The 13009-nt window shown below is 44.7% G+C and overlaps 1 protein-coding gene across 1 annotated transcript in view; it reads right to left on the bottom strand.

The window, feature by feature from the left end:
* Positions 1-1223: 1223 nt before the first annotated feature.
* Positions 1224-13009, bottom strand: part of LOC112069807 (E3 ubiquitin-protein ligase RNF13-like) — a 91622-nt gene continuing 79836 nt past the window's right edge. Inside the window, 6 exon segments of the mRNA XM_024137179.2 lie at positions 1224-2144; positions 3107-3121; positions 3124-3189; positions 9529-9622; positions 10151-10256; positions 11506-11596. Of these exon segments, the coding sequence (XP_023992947.1) occupies positions 1783-2144; positions 3107-3121; positions 3124-3189; positions 9529-9622; positions 10151-10256; positions 11506-11596 (734 nt within the window). The 3' untranslated portion in view covers positions 1224-1782.

The raw sequence follows: 13009 nt of genomic DNA, 5'->3' as shown, positions 1-13009 counted from the left end.
CTGCTCACAATGTATATGTCAAACAGAATATGGACAAGATCAGGACAAAGGATCCAAGTTAGAATCAGGTGAGAACAGGACTCGTCACGAACACAATCACTGAATGCTGTGTGTCATAATTAGAACTCTTGAAATGGATGGAGGGCATCAGYATACTTAACATGTTTTTGTTTATTGAAGTGAATGTAGACACTGGTGAGACATTTTACAAGACATCAAATAAAAAKGAAAGGCAACAGGACTTAACATAAAACACTTCATGTTAGGGGGGAAAAAATATAAACCCAAATATGCAACAATTTCAAAGATTTTACTGACTTGGTTCATATTTAAATATGTCGATAAATTGAAATATATTCATTTCACATGGCCGGGCTCAGCCAATCGGAATGAGTTTTTCCCCAACAAAAGGGCTTTATGACAGACCTGCCGATCCTTCAGGTGAAGAAGTCATGTGGAGGACGTACTGCAAAATTCTCTAAAATGAAGTTGGAGGCATCTTATTGTAGAGAAATTAACATGAAATTATCTTGCAACAGCTCTGGAGGACATTCCTGCAGTCAGCATGCCAGTTGCACGCTCCCTCAAACATGTGACATTGTGTTGTGACAAAACTGCACATTTTAGAGTGGCCTTTTATTGTCCTCAGATAATGTGTAATGATCATGCTTCTTGATATGCCACACCTGTCAGGTGGGTTGATGGATGATTTTGGCAGAGGAGAAATGCTCACGAAACATTTCTGGGATTTGTTTATTTCAGCTCACGAAACWTGGGACCAACACGTTGCGTTTTATATTTTAGTTCTGTATACTTGTAGAACTACCTACTTACAGTATTAAAATGATATATGACACCAAATACATGTTGCAAGACCTATCCACCAATGGTGTCTTGTATTTCAGGGAAATGATCTCTCTGGTATGTCTAGATTAAGCCAAACAGGCTGCTTGTAGCAGTCTAGACGTGGGTATTATCTGAACAGAACGGTCTCCCCGCCCCATTCTGCTTGTATTACATGTGACTTCTGAGAGGAAACGCATAACATCCTTTGGCTGAAATGCAGCACCACAAACAGTTTGTTTTGTATTATCAACGCACCAGATCAGTCGCATCCAAATCGTACTCCTCTTGACTCCATTATCTCTGGCTCGAGACCGATTGACAAAACCCTGTTCCCATGGCCTCGTTTCTATATAGTCTTATGGAAAAGGTCAGTTCAATCAATTTATAAATGTATATATATTTCTATACAAACAGTAAGAATATATACAATATTAGAACTCCTCACCTTCTGATACAGAGGCATACAGATATGCAGGCTACCAAAATAATGTTTTAAGATGTTACGGATGGTGATCTATACATTATACACACACACACACACAACGCATTCCTTTGTAGTTGGTGTCGAGCCCTTTCTCACAGTGACGAGTATAACCGCAGTCAAGAGGATGTCTGCGGTGTTCTACCACCCCATACAGACTTAACCACAGTACCAATACAGTGCAGTCTACTGCAATGTTCCTGTGAAATCAATGTTGTTGGTTAGCCCAAAACACACGATGACACTGCTCAGTAAATCAGGTTAAACATACAACAAACTGATTATTATGGTGATTTGCATTCTAAACTTAGAGATAAAATAAATTTTTATTAAACGGGGACTTCAAAATTAAACACACAGTCTCGGTTGCACATCCAGCATGAGTCTCTGCTGCTGCAAGCCTGTAGGGTGAGTGGGGAGGGAGAGGCGGGGGAACCGGTGACCTGTCCGTCAACTCAGGCCAACCAATCAGGCGCGTCATGGTCATCGGGACGAGGCTCCTGCAGCTGGACCACCACCGTCTCAGTCTCCACGGTGACGTCCTCCTCACTGTCGTCGCTGGTGTCTTCGTACTCTGAGGACTCCTGATCAGGCTCGGAGCGCGAGGCYCCTGACATGGTGCCGAAGGAGTGGCCGCTGGTGGAGGCCAGGGAACGCAGCAGTGGGGTGCTCTCAGACACCTCGTTCTCCTCGGCTCCGCTGTCGCCCTCCGAGTCGGAGTCGGAGTCACCTGCAGAGGGGACCACCTTCTGCTTGCACACGGGACATGTCTTCTTGGTCTTGGTTAGCCAGGGGTCCACACATTTGCTGTGGTAAGCTACAGGGAGGGAGAGGAGAAACGACCCAGGTCATTACAATCATAGGCAGCATCATGTAGGTGTTTTGTCCTGGATACAGATCACTAGGGTTGGAAATCACAAGGTAATCCTGAGTTCAAATGTAAATCTGTTAATTTCCTCCCAATAAGTCATGAATTAATTCAAGTTCACAAAACTCAAAATACGGACGTGACATTGAATTCTATTCAAGACGTTCCCTAAAGCTGAGCAGCCCCCGATATCCAGGAGCCTAGTGTGGTTTAGAGCTTAGACCAGCCTCCTATTAGAAGCAGAAAAGTGAGCCGGAACCAAATGGATGATTTTCTGGGATGATGCAGAAGCCGGCATGGTTCCAGGACCAGCACGTTCCCACTGAGATATCACGTTCACATGACCTAGTGGGTGTGTCTGTTGGGGGTAGAGGACAGTAGGGTGTTGGGGGTAGAGGACAGTAGGGTGTTGGGGGTAGAGGGCAGTAGGTTGTTGGGGGTAGAGGGCAGTAGGTTTGTTGGGGGTAGAGGACAGTAGGTTGTTTGGGGGTAGAGGACAGTAGGTTGTTGGGGGTAGAGGACAGTAGGTTGTTGGGGTAGAGGACAGTAGGTTGTTGGGGGTAGAGGACAGTAGGTTGTTGGGCGGTAGAGGACGTAGGTTGTTGGGGTTAGAGGACGTAGGTTGTTGGGGGTAGAGGACAGTAGGTTGTTGGGGGTAGAGGACAGTAGGTTGTTGGGTGTAGAGACACTGGTTGTTGGGGGTAGAGGACACTAGGTTGTTGGGGGTAGAGGACACTAGGTTGTTGGGGTAGAGGACACTAGGTTGTTGGGGGTAGAGGACACTAGGTTGTTGGGGTAGAGGACAGTAGGTTGTTGTGGTAGAGGCAGTAGTTGTTGGGGGGGTGTGTTGGGGGGGTAGAGGGCCGTAGGTTGTTGGGGGGGGTGTTGGGGGCATGGCAGGTCAGGCTCACCGTGGGAGCAGGGAGGACCCGGAGCTTGTCTCCATCCTCATCACTCCGCTCGAGGCAGATGGCGCACACATCGTAGACGTCGCCTGGGTCAAAAAGACAAAGATCAATGGCAGGACAATATACAGAAACATCCTCCTTATAAAGACATTGTGTTGCCTGCATTTATTTAAATGACGAGCTGAGTCAGACTACTGACAACTGAATCATTCCTCTATATTCTGACACCACACCGGTCATTCCTCTACATTCCCACACCACACCGGTCATTCCTCTACATTCGTTTCGTACTAAGTTCTCACTCTTTCCAAAATGGCTGCCAGGTAGGCGGCTGCTGAATAGGGCCTAGGCGTATTTCCTTTTTCAGTCCTGACGTTCCGGAGGACTTCTTGGCTCGGGTCAAGTCAGAAAAAACGCTGGGCCCCCTCTAAAAGCCCAGAAATTCCCGTTCGAAATTCCACAGCATTCTTCCCTGCCACTTTGCTTGTGGGGAGGAGGATGTGCAGTGCTGTGGAGGGGCCGGTGTTTATGCGAGCTTTAAATGAGCATGTTTTGGCTGTTCCCCAGTATCCGTGCCAGGACTGCATGTGACCGTATAAGGATGAGGAGTCACGGCCACTCCCCCCTTCAATAACGTCACTCTCCCTCTTTTTTTTGTGCCTTTCCTCTGCCCCCCCCCCCTGCCTCTGTCTCGTTCACTTTTTCTTCTCAGACTGTCTCTGTTGCCTTTCTCCAACTCTCTGTTTGTCACACTTCCTCTCTTTTTATAATTCCCCAAGTCTCTCTTCCTTCTCTCTCCCTCGCTCTCTGTAACCCAGTGCTGGACAGAGGGGTGAGAGAAAGGGAGCGTTTTATAAAAGCCATGGGTCTAGCACACTCAGGAAATGCTGAACTGTGTCACTGGGCTATTCTGAGTGAAGTTTAGCACTAAGCAGAAAAATACTTTCAAACACCACAAACTCAGTGGTGCACTGCTTAGTATTATTAGTTGTATTCAGTAAGACATAGTGAATAACACAAAAGGCACAAACACAGTGACATCTAAGACCTGCTCCGCAGCGTAACAGCCCAGTTTAACAACCTGATATAGCAAAGTAAACAACACGTGTGCCTTATGGTCAAGTACTCCATTCAGCTTTTATTATTATTATTTATTTTTTTTACCTTTATTTAACTAGGAAAATCAGTTAAGAACAAAATTCTTATTTACAATGACGGCGTACCCCGGGCAGTGGGCCAGGGGGTAGGCAGAATGACGGTGGGCCAATTGTACGCCGCCCTATGGGACTCCCAATCACGGCCGGTTGTGATACAGCCTGGACTCAAAACAAGGGTCTGGTAGTGACRYCTCTAGCACWGAGATGCAGTGCCTTGCGCCACTCGGGAGTCCAAACTYGCCTCAATTCAAGTTCATTTTACAGTCTTCATTTGATGATTTCTACATTACTACGAGGGCCTTATCTGATTGGTCCGATATCAGTATATTTTTCAAGGCCACTGTCCCTATCAAGCAGTTCAAGTTTGTGTCGGTCAGAGAGGTCAGAGAGAAGCATGGCGGCAGAATTATCTGGTTGAGCAAAATTCACTTTCTGGTCATCCCTTCTCACAAAAGGGATGAAACTCCTCCGGCTGATCAGAGGAGCTGATGTGATTATATTACTCACATTTCCTGGAACTTTACACTCAATGTACTGAGTACTGTTAGTAGTGATGATATCACTATTTACATGAGATACATCACACGTCAACAACATATGTGGGAACGAAGGATTCAATAATGTTTTTTAACACAGCAGCGTAAAAAAAAAAAAAAAAACGAATTATAGAAGCATTAAACCTTCAACCATTTGGAAGAGTCTCTGTTTAGCCAATAATGTTAATCAGACTCTGTATACGGTTTGATTAACACGTTATTATCGCTGATTGCGACAGGCTCTTTTCAACACTACCCTCAACTGACATCGCGTTGAAGAGGCCCCTAAGGGGTTTTGTGGGCCAGTAGTTTAAAAAGAGCCAGAATGTCAATGCAAGTCCTCCATTTTGCTCCAGCCAGTCAACCAGCCAGCATTCCTCAGTCTTAGGAAGAATCATACTCCCCTACTGAACTAATCMGAGCGAGGAGACAACAATGTGTTTGTGTGTGTACACTTGTGACTTTTGTGTGACGGGCACAGATCTGCACAACTACCTACAGATAGAAGGGCTGTATCGCCATCTTCTTGCCTCACTGTTCACAAAGCCTCAGAGTGTATATATTCAGCCCAGGGCTGGAACAGGGGAGGGGAGGAGCACACACAGTGACTCATCAGTCAGAGAGCCCGGGGGAGAGACGCAGAGGGCAGGGGTCAGAGGGAGAGCCCGGTCCCTCTCAGACATGGAGCAATGAGGTACCATCTTGGGTTGAGTGGTTTTAGAAGAGTGAACTAGAGCGAGGGGAAATGAATCTCCCTGGCTTCCTCTGGTATGGAGGTTGTTGTGTCTGCTCCTCATCTGGTGGCGACACCAGACACACACCCTCCGCCTTAACCAGAGCCGGAAAGAGAGTCAAAAAGCACACAGTCAACACGGTAAGCTTATATGGATGATGCACGGGCTAGCAATAAGGCTACACCAAAGTCAATACTCGAGGAGCTATAAAACTGCATTAGCCTCCTAGGAAGACCACAGGAACTAAAACTAGGGATGGCATCAAAGCTAATTCAAAAGCTAATCAAGAGCTAACAACAAGGCTAGCAAACAGTTATCGTCAACACAAGGTACAAAATCGGCACAGCACAGTGGTACTAGGTGTAACGGATGTGAAATGGCTAGCTAGTTAGCGGTGGTGCGCGCTAGTAGCGTTTCAATCAGTTACGTCACTCGCTCTGAAACCTAGAAGTAGTGTTGCCCCTTGCTCTGCAAGGGCCGCGGCTTTTGTGGAGCGATGGGTAACGACGCTTCGTGGGTGTCAGTTGTTGATGTGTGCAGAAGGTCCCTGGTTCGCGCCCGTGTCGGGGCGAGGGGACGGTTTAAAGTTAAACTGTTACATAGGCCCTATGCTCCAGAATTAGCTAATGTTAGTATTACATCATGTTTACTAGCCTAGTATTATTGTATGCTTTACATAATACTCCTCAGACTAGTATTGTGTGGTAATTACGCTGCTATTGTACATGGCATTGACACAGGTACCGGTCTATTCAGAGCCCCTCCCATTGTGCTCTATGTACAGTGTGTTCTGCCTGTGAGTCTCATCTCCAGACATGCAAGTCTGACATCATCCCACGCCCTTCTCTCTCTCACACACACACACACACACACACACACCTGTCTCTTATACACATCTAGATGTGTATAAGAGACAGACGCTAGGCCGACTAATCAGCTAGCATCTCGCCCACATGTCATCCCGCTGCCCGTAGAAGCCTGCATCGCTCAGTTAAGGGAATTAATACTCGCTTTATTCACACCACTGGAGGTATAATTGCATCAGTGCACACTGTGCTTCTCTGGGATCTGAGTCTCGCAGCCCCAAACAGCCCCTGGATTGACAGGGAAAACAACTAAAAAAGACCTAGCGTGCTAACACTCCAGTGTGATATCAAAGATACTGGTAACTAACGGAAGATAGTTCCATCTGCGTCGTTTCCAAAGGGAGCATATGAACACAGTGGGTAGAACAAGTAAGGAGGTGGGTAGAGGCCAAGCACGAACGAGCGAGATCCTTATTGGTGTGTTTTTAACATGTATCTGCATATTTCCGTTAAGGAACGCCTACTCTGAAGTGCGTGTGCGCAATAACTCTATTCGCCCTAAACAATGCAGTTTTTAGAAGCTTTGGCAAAGGGTCGTCTAGAAAACGTATATACACTCTGTTCGTGACAGATATTAGTTTTGGAAACAGAATATTTCTTCGATGAGAAAATGTGTTAAAAAGGGTCGGCCCAGTTTCATCTAGCTCCATCTTCCCGCCACTGGACTTCCTCTCATCACCATATTTGGTGGTGACTGGAAGTTCTAAAAACGGATGCTTCGGATTTATACCCCCCCTATGAACTATCTGGGTTTCCCCTTTTATCTGTGGTGATACGATTAGATTAGCATTGTTAACACTGGCTGTAGGTTAGATGTGTTATCAGCACAGGACGTAGAGGCTAGTGCAGAGAGAAGTTGATTTGAATTGTCTGACTTGTAGGCACTTGTGGGAGATGATGCGATTAAATCATTGCGGCGCGTGGTTCCCATCTTCAATTAACATTTTCATTTCGCAGTGTGCACAGACTGGTTCCAATCCACAGCCCTTAGTGACAGGCCTTCTCTTTCAGTTGTCCACACACAGCCAATGAGGACCAGGCCCACAAAACCATTCAAAACAGACAGACGGCATCACAGTATCATACCGCCTGCTATAACAAATCCCTAGAGACCAGACTCAGCAGGCATCAAGGTTTAGCTGAGGGTGAGGAGACGGGTAGCTGAGGGCACCATTAGGCATCATTACCACATCGTAGCAGAAGCCAGAAAGCCAGCCAAGACAGAAGAACCATGCTGTCGCAGAGTGGTGTTAGGGATGGCTAAAAATACCCCAGGCTGGAGAATGGGAGCGCTGAGTTGTGTATAAAAAGGTATAAAGAGCAGCCCGTCCGTGTAAACAATGAGCACAGAACGAGTCAGACGAGCGATTTTAAAAGGCTCCGTGATTCATCAGCCTCCCCATGTAGAGAGAAGGTTTGGTTTGGCCACGGACGAGTGTGAATCTGGGATGCCATTCCATCCCGGAACAGCGCTCTGCTAGACTAGTTATCCAGCTACTCAGCTTCCATGTTGAAATGGCGCCAAGCTGGCAAACCCACTCCGGCCTATTAGGAACAACTAACAATATTGGAATACTCCCCTTCAGTTCTAACAGGCCAATCAGCAGCGAGAAAACCCTCAGATCATAGTTTTAAGTACAAAACAGTCTAATCTCTGTCGTTGATAACACTCAATTCTATCCCCTTACCTGCCAATACTTAAACGCTCTATAAAAACGGTGAGGTATAGGCCTTCCGGAGTCCCCAGAGACCCATTCTGTGCGATGATTGCAGGGATCCGGAGTTCAGGGCTTAAAAGGGTGATTAGGTAGAGGTTTGGTGTCCCCGCTTTGTATCGCCACAACACTGGCAGAGCGAGCAGAAGCCCAGCTAACTGATGGATCCATTCCCTGGGACGTCTGAACTCTCTGGAACGCCCGCGGAAACTGTCAGTCAGACAAGGGCTGTCGCACAGCCACACACACACACACAGTTTCTGTGTGTTGCCCGTTTGCCTATCCTCAGAGCACATGCTACTGCCAGCCAGAGGGAGGAGTCTTGCCATACCCCCATTATAAGCTCTGCGAGGGGGCTACTTAGTATGCGCCAGCCAGACTCAGACAAAATCTCCTCAGTGTTCCCTGCACAGCAGATTTCTAATGGCTTCCCACCACAAATCCGGCAGGGGCATCTAAACTCCTTCCCAGTGTGAAAAGAGGACTGAATGCAGCCAACATGCTACTCAGGACTGACATTCGCAGAATATCTTGGACAAACCATATTAGCAATGCAAAAGCATGGACTATAAATTCCTCCTGCACTGAGAAGAGACAAGCGCAAAATGGAGGAAAACCTCTCAAGTCCAGGAGTTTCAATTCAGGAGTTTATAATACCTCCGTCAAGGTAAACAGAAGATGTATTTATATATTGAGATAGTGGCATTACTCACCTTCAGCCCTGTATTTAGTCTCAAGAGTAAGGAGCCTTAATCTGTGGGGTTGGCTTTTTGGAAAATCAAGCTGTATTTTTTATATTTATTTTTTAACCTTTATTTGACCAGAAAGGTCACTTAAGAACCAATTCTTATTTCCAATGACGGCCTGGCTAATCTCATTATTTCATAAGTCGTTCTTAACGTCACCGTCATCGTGGCCCAGTCACATGACACAAGGCGTAGCGTGGCCCTCTCCGGTTGAGATCTAAGATCAGTTTGTGGTTCTCATCTAGGATGACCTGCTAGATCTGCGTTTACGGTCAACTGTTCGTTGAGGACAAAGGTCGATAGATTAATGCCCTCATACAAGGGTAAGTGTGCTTTCCGATCATAAAGCCAGATTTCAATCTTTGTGTTGTTGACGCATACAAAAGGCAGGCAAACAAACACAAAACTATTTTAAGACTCTTTGTTCTCCCATGTCAAATCCCCATGTACACAGGTGCTCCCTCAGCAGTGGCGACCTGAACCTGTGTTGAAGCAGTTTTACATTAACACAAAGTGAGAAAAACATAAGAGGTAACACACATCCCTAACAGACATTACTACAATTCACAGATGTAAAAAGATCAGGGCATTACACAACATGAGGGGAKTGCCATCAATGCTTAACACAAAACTGTCCAGATTACCATGTTGATAGCTATATCCCTCCATACCTTTCTTGTACTTGTGAATGGGTAGTTTCTTCAGTTGGTCCTTGCGCAAACGGCTTCTCCGAGCCCTGTGTCTGTCCTGGACAAACTTGGTGATCTGAGCGAGGAGGGAAAAGTCAGTTAGGGAGTTTTAAGCCCCTTAATCTCACCGAATATCCTGATGGATACTCCACAAGAGTTTTTCTGAACCTCACAACGCCCTTGTACATCGAACCACGCACCCTCTTGCCAAAAGTCTAACGGCACCATTTGATTGACAGTTATTTTTCAAATTATAAGAATTTTCTGCAGTTGAAAAATTCCACAACCAATACTAAAGAAATATTTGTATGGACATTTAACAGAATTACATTAATCAACATTATTGTGTCAATTCTGTAGGAAATGGGATGACTTGGGTAACTGGTTCTTCTTCTAGTAATAATGTTTGAGTTATCTAGAAAAAAGAATCGAATGAGCACGCGCTCTGTTATTTGTCCTAGCTTGATGATATCGTCACCAGGCCTATTCCTAGTGCCCTCAGACCAGAACATCCTAGAAAACTCCCTACTACTGGGACAGATCTGCCATGCCACCATTGACTCAATCACATTAAATGAATGAACTCTCAAGTGTATTTGCCTACCATGAAAACAACGATGAGGATGAGGCAGATTCCCACGGTGATGAGGAAGGGAATCAGGTAGTATTCCAGAGGCAGGCTGAAGTCTGGCATGAGGACCACATGACCCCTGGGGATCAACAACARCACCATTATGGAGAGATATTCAAGAGTGGTAAGAATTGACAATAACACACTCCAAATAATAATCTGCATCCCAAAGGGCTCCCCCTTTAACCTATAAAGTACACTTCCTTATAAAAGTGCACTATATAAAAGAATAGGACGCTATCTGGAAAGCATCCATAGTGACCTAAAAAAGGAGTCGTTATGATTGGAGCGTTTCGACACAGCCCGCCATCTTGAGGCGACTCATTTACATTTTACACTGAAAAACCCCCCCCCAACAACTCCGTCCATCTGTCTAATGTGATTTCACACTGAAATAATGAGTTATGAGGCTATAAGACACATTTACTTTTCTCACTGTCGTCGTTGTTGCCCACATACATAGTAGTAGTAACATTTACATAGTGCCTCCATGGCCTTTTTATATTTTTATTTATTTATACATATATTTGTTTGCCTTCACCTCCCTTATCTCACCTCACTTGCTCACATTGTATATAGACTTATTTTTCTTTCACTGTATTATTGACTATATGTTTGTTTTACTCCATGTGTAACTATGTGTTGTTGTATGTGTCGAACTGCTTTGCTTTATCTTGGCCAGGTCGCAATTGTAAATGAGAACGTGTTCTCAATTTGCCTACCTGGTTAAATAAAGGTTAAATAAATAAATAAAATAAAATAAATAAAATAAATAAAAACATACATAGTAGGCTAATTCAGTTAACGTTGCTCGAGAACAACGCAATATTTCCAGACAAACAGACTGAGGATTGGCCCACTCATGTACATTTATAGTATACCTGGTTAACAGAGATACTAACCCGAATGTAGGATTGATATCAAGGAGGAGAAAGAGGTCCATTAGTGACAACATGGCAGTCTGCCTATATAGTCGGCTATTTTTGAGGAACTCGAGACATTTTAAAATTCCCAGATTATCCACCGATCTCGTGCAGAGCGCTGGGAAAGTGATGACACGCCGTGAGGCAGATTATCTGCTTTATGACGCCGGCAAGTCAACACATCGTGTTACATTATTACGTCATAAAGATGGACAATCCGTTTTGTTGTCTTTCCACTGAATTCATTGAATAAAGGAATATATTATTTAACAACATGACACTGGCAGATTTATGTGGACATCGTTGTTAGAGAGCCCATGCCAGTTAAGGTGCCTGTAATGTCCGAGGCTTGAATTAGCCTTGATGTTGATAGACATGGAAATTAGATTTAGCTCCCCGACTCACCCTTTGTCGTATGTGTAGTCTTCTTTCAGGGAGTTGGCAGTCTCTTCACTAACAAACACTGATGGAATGTCGATTTGCTTCAAAATATCCACTAAAATGGGAAAGGAGGAGGAAAGTTATTTATACACATGTGGAGTGGCTACATATTGATGTCCATCATGAAATAACACTAGACCATCATGAAATAACATTACATTTTGAAGGAAACGCCAAGATACGAGTCAGCTATTGGGGAAAAATACTGGAACAGAAAGAAGGGCCTGTTTGCTGTATATCAACGTGCAGTTCAATTTTCTGGCCTTTTCTGAAAAGCATTTACATACAGTCACTACAGTTCAATCTGCTCGGCCTTATCTGAAAACATTTACATCAAGTCACTACAGTCAATCTGCCTGGTACTGAAACATTTACATCAAGTCACTACAGTTCAACGTCTGGCCTTATTCTGAAAACATTTACATCAAGTCACTACAGTTCAACGTCTGGCCTTATCTGAAAACATATTACATCAAGTCACTTACAGTTCAACGTCTGCGCTGTCTTCATTGAAAACATTTACATCAAGTCACTACAGTTCAACGTCTGGCCTTATCTGAAAACATTTACATCAAGTCACTACAGTTCAATGTCTGGCCTTATCTGAAACATTTACATCAAGTCACTACATGTCAATCGTCTCGGCCTTATCTGAAAATACATTTACATCAAGTCCTACGAGTCAATGTCTGGCCTTATCTGAAAACATTTACATCAAGTCACTACAGTTCAATGTCTGGCCTTATTGAAAACATTTACATCAAGTCACTACAGTTCAATGTCTGGCCTATCTGAAAACATTACATCAAGTCACTCTAGATTCAATCTGTCTGGCCTTATCTGAAAAAACAAATTTACATTCAAGTCACTACAGATTCAATGGTCTAAATGGCCTACCTTCTGAAATCCGAGTTTAAACATCACCAGTCACTAACAGTGAACTGTGGCCCCTGGCAACTTATCCTGACAACATTTAAATCAAGTTCCACTACAGTTTTCAATGGTCTGGCCTTACTTAGAAACCCTTCACATTCAAGTCACTACAGTTCAATGTCTGGCCTTTTCTGAAAACATTTACTTAGATAGACCATAACCATGGCGAACCCCAGATCTTTAAAGCTGTCAGGTGAGGTAGTTTTCAGGTGAGGTAGTTTTCAGATGAGGTAGTTTTCAGATGAGGTAGTTTTCAGATGAGGTAGTTTTCAGATGAGGTAGTTTTCAGTGTCTATGGGATCCAGGCTGATGCCCACTTGTGCCACTGTCATTTAGTATTCAGTATTCTGCTCATGCGCGACAGTTGTTAAGGCCCACCGAACCCCGGCTGATAAGTTAAGAAATGGCTCACTGCCCAACGTTTGAAAAGAAGCCATCCGACCGGATGATCCGTTCTAGACAGTTACCAGCATGAGGAGCTGTCACCGTTACTCATGATATGTTGTCATACGCCCTGGAGTGAGAGACGGGGGAG

This window comes from Salvelinus sp. IW2-2015, unplaced genomic scaffold, assembly GCF_002910315.2.
Source record: "Salvelinus sp. IW2-2015 unplaced genomic scaffold, ASM291031v2 Un_scaffold1124, whole genome shotgun sequence".
NCBI lineage: Eukaryota > Metazoa > Chordata > Actinopteri > Salmoniformes > Salmonidae > Salvelinus > Salvelinus sp. IW2-2015.
This window is presented reverse-complemented; position numbering and strand designations above follow the sequence as displayed.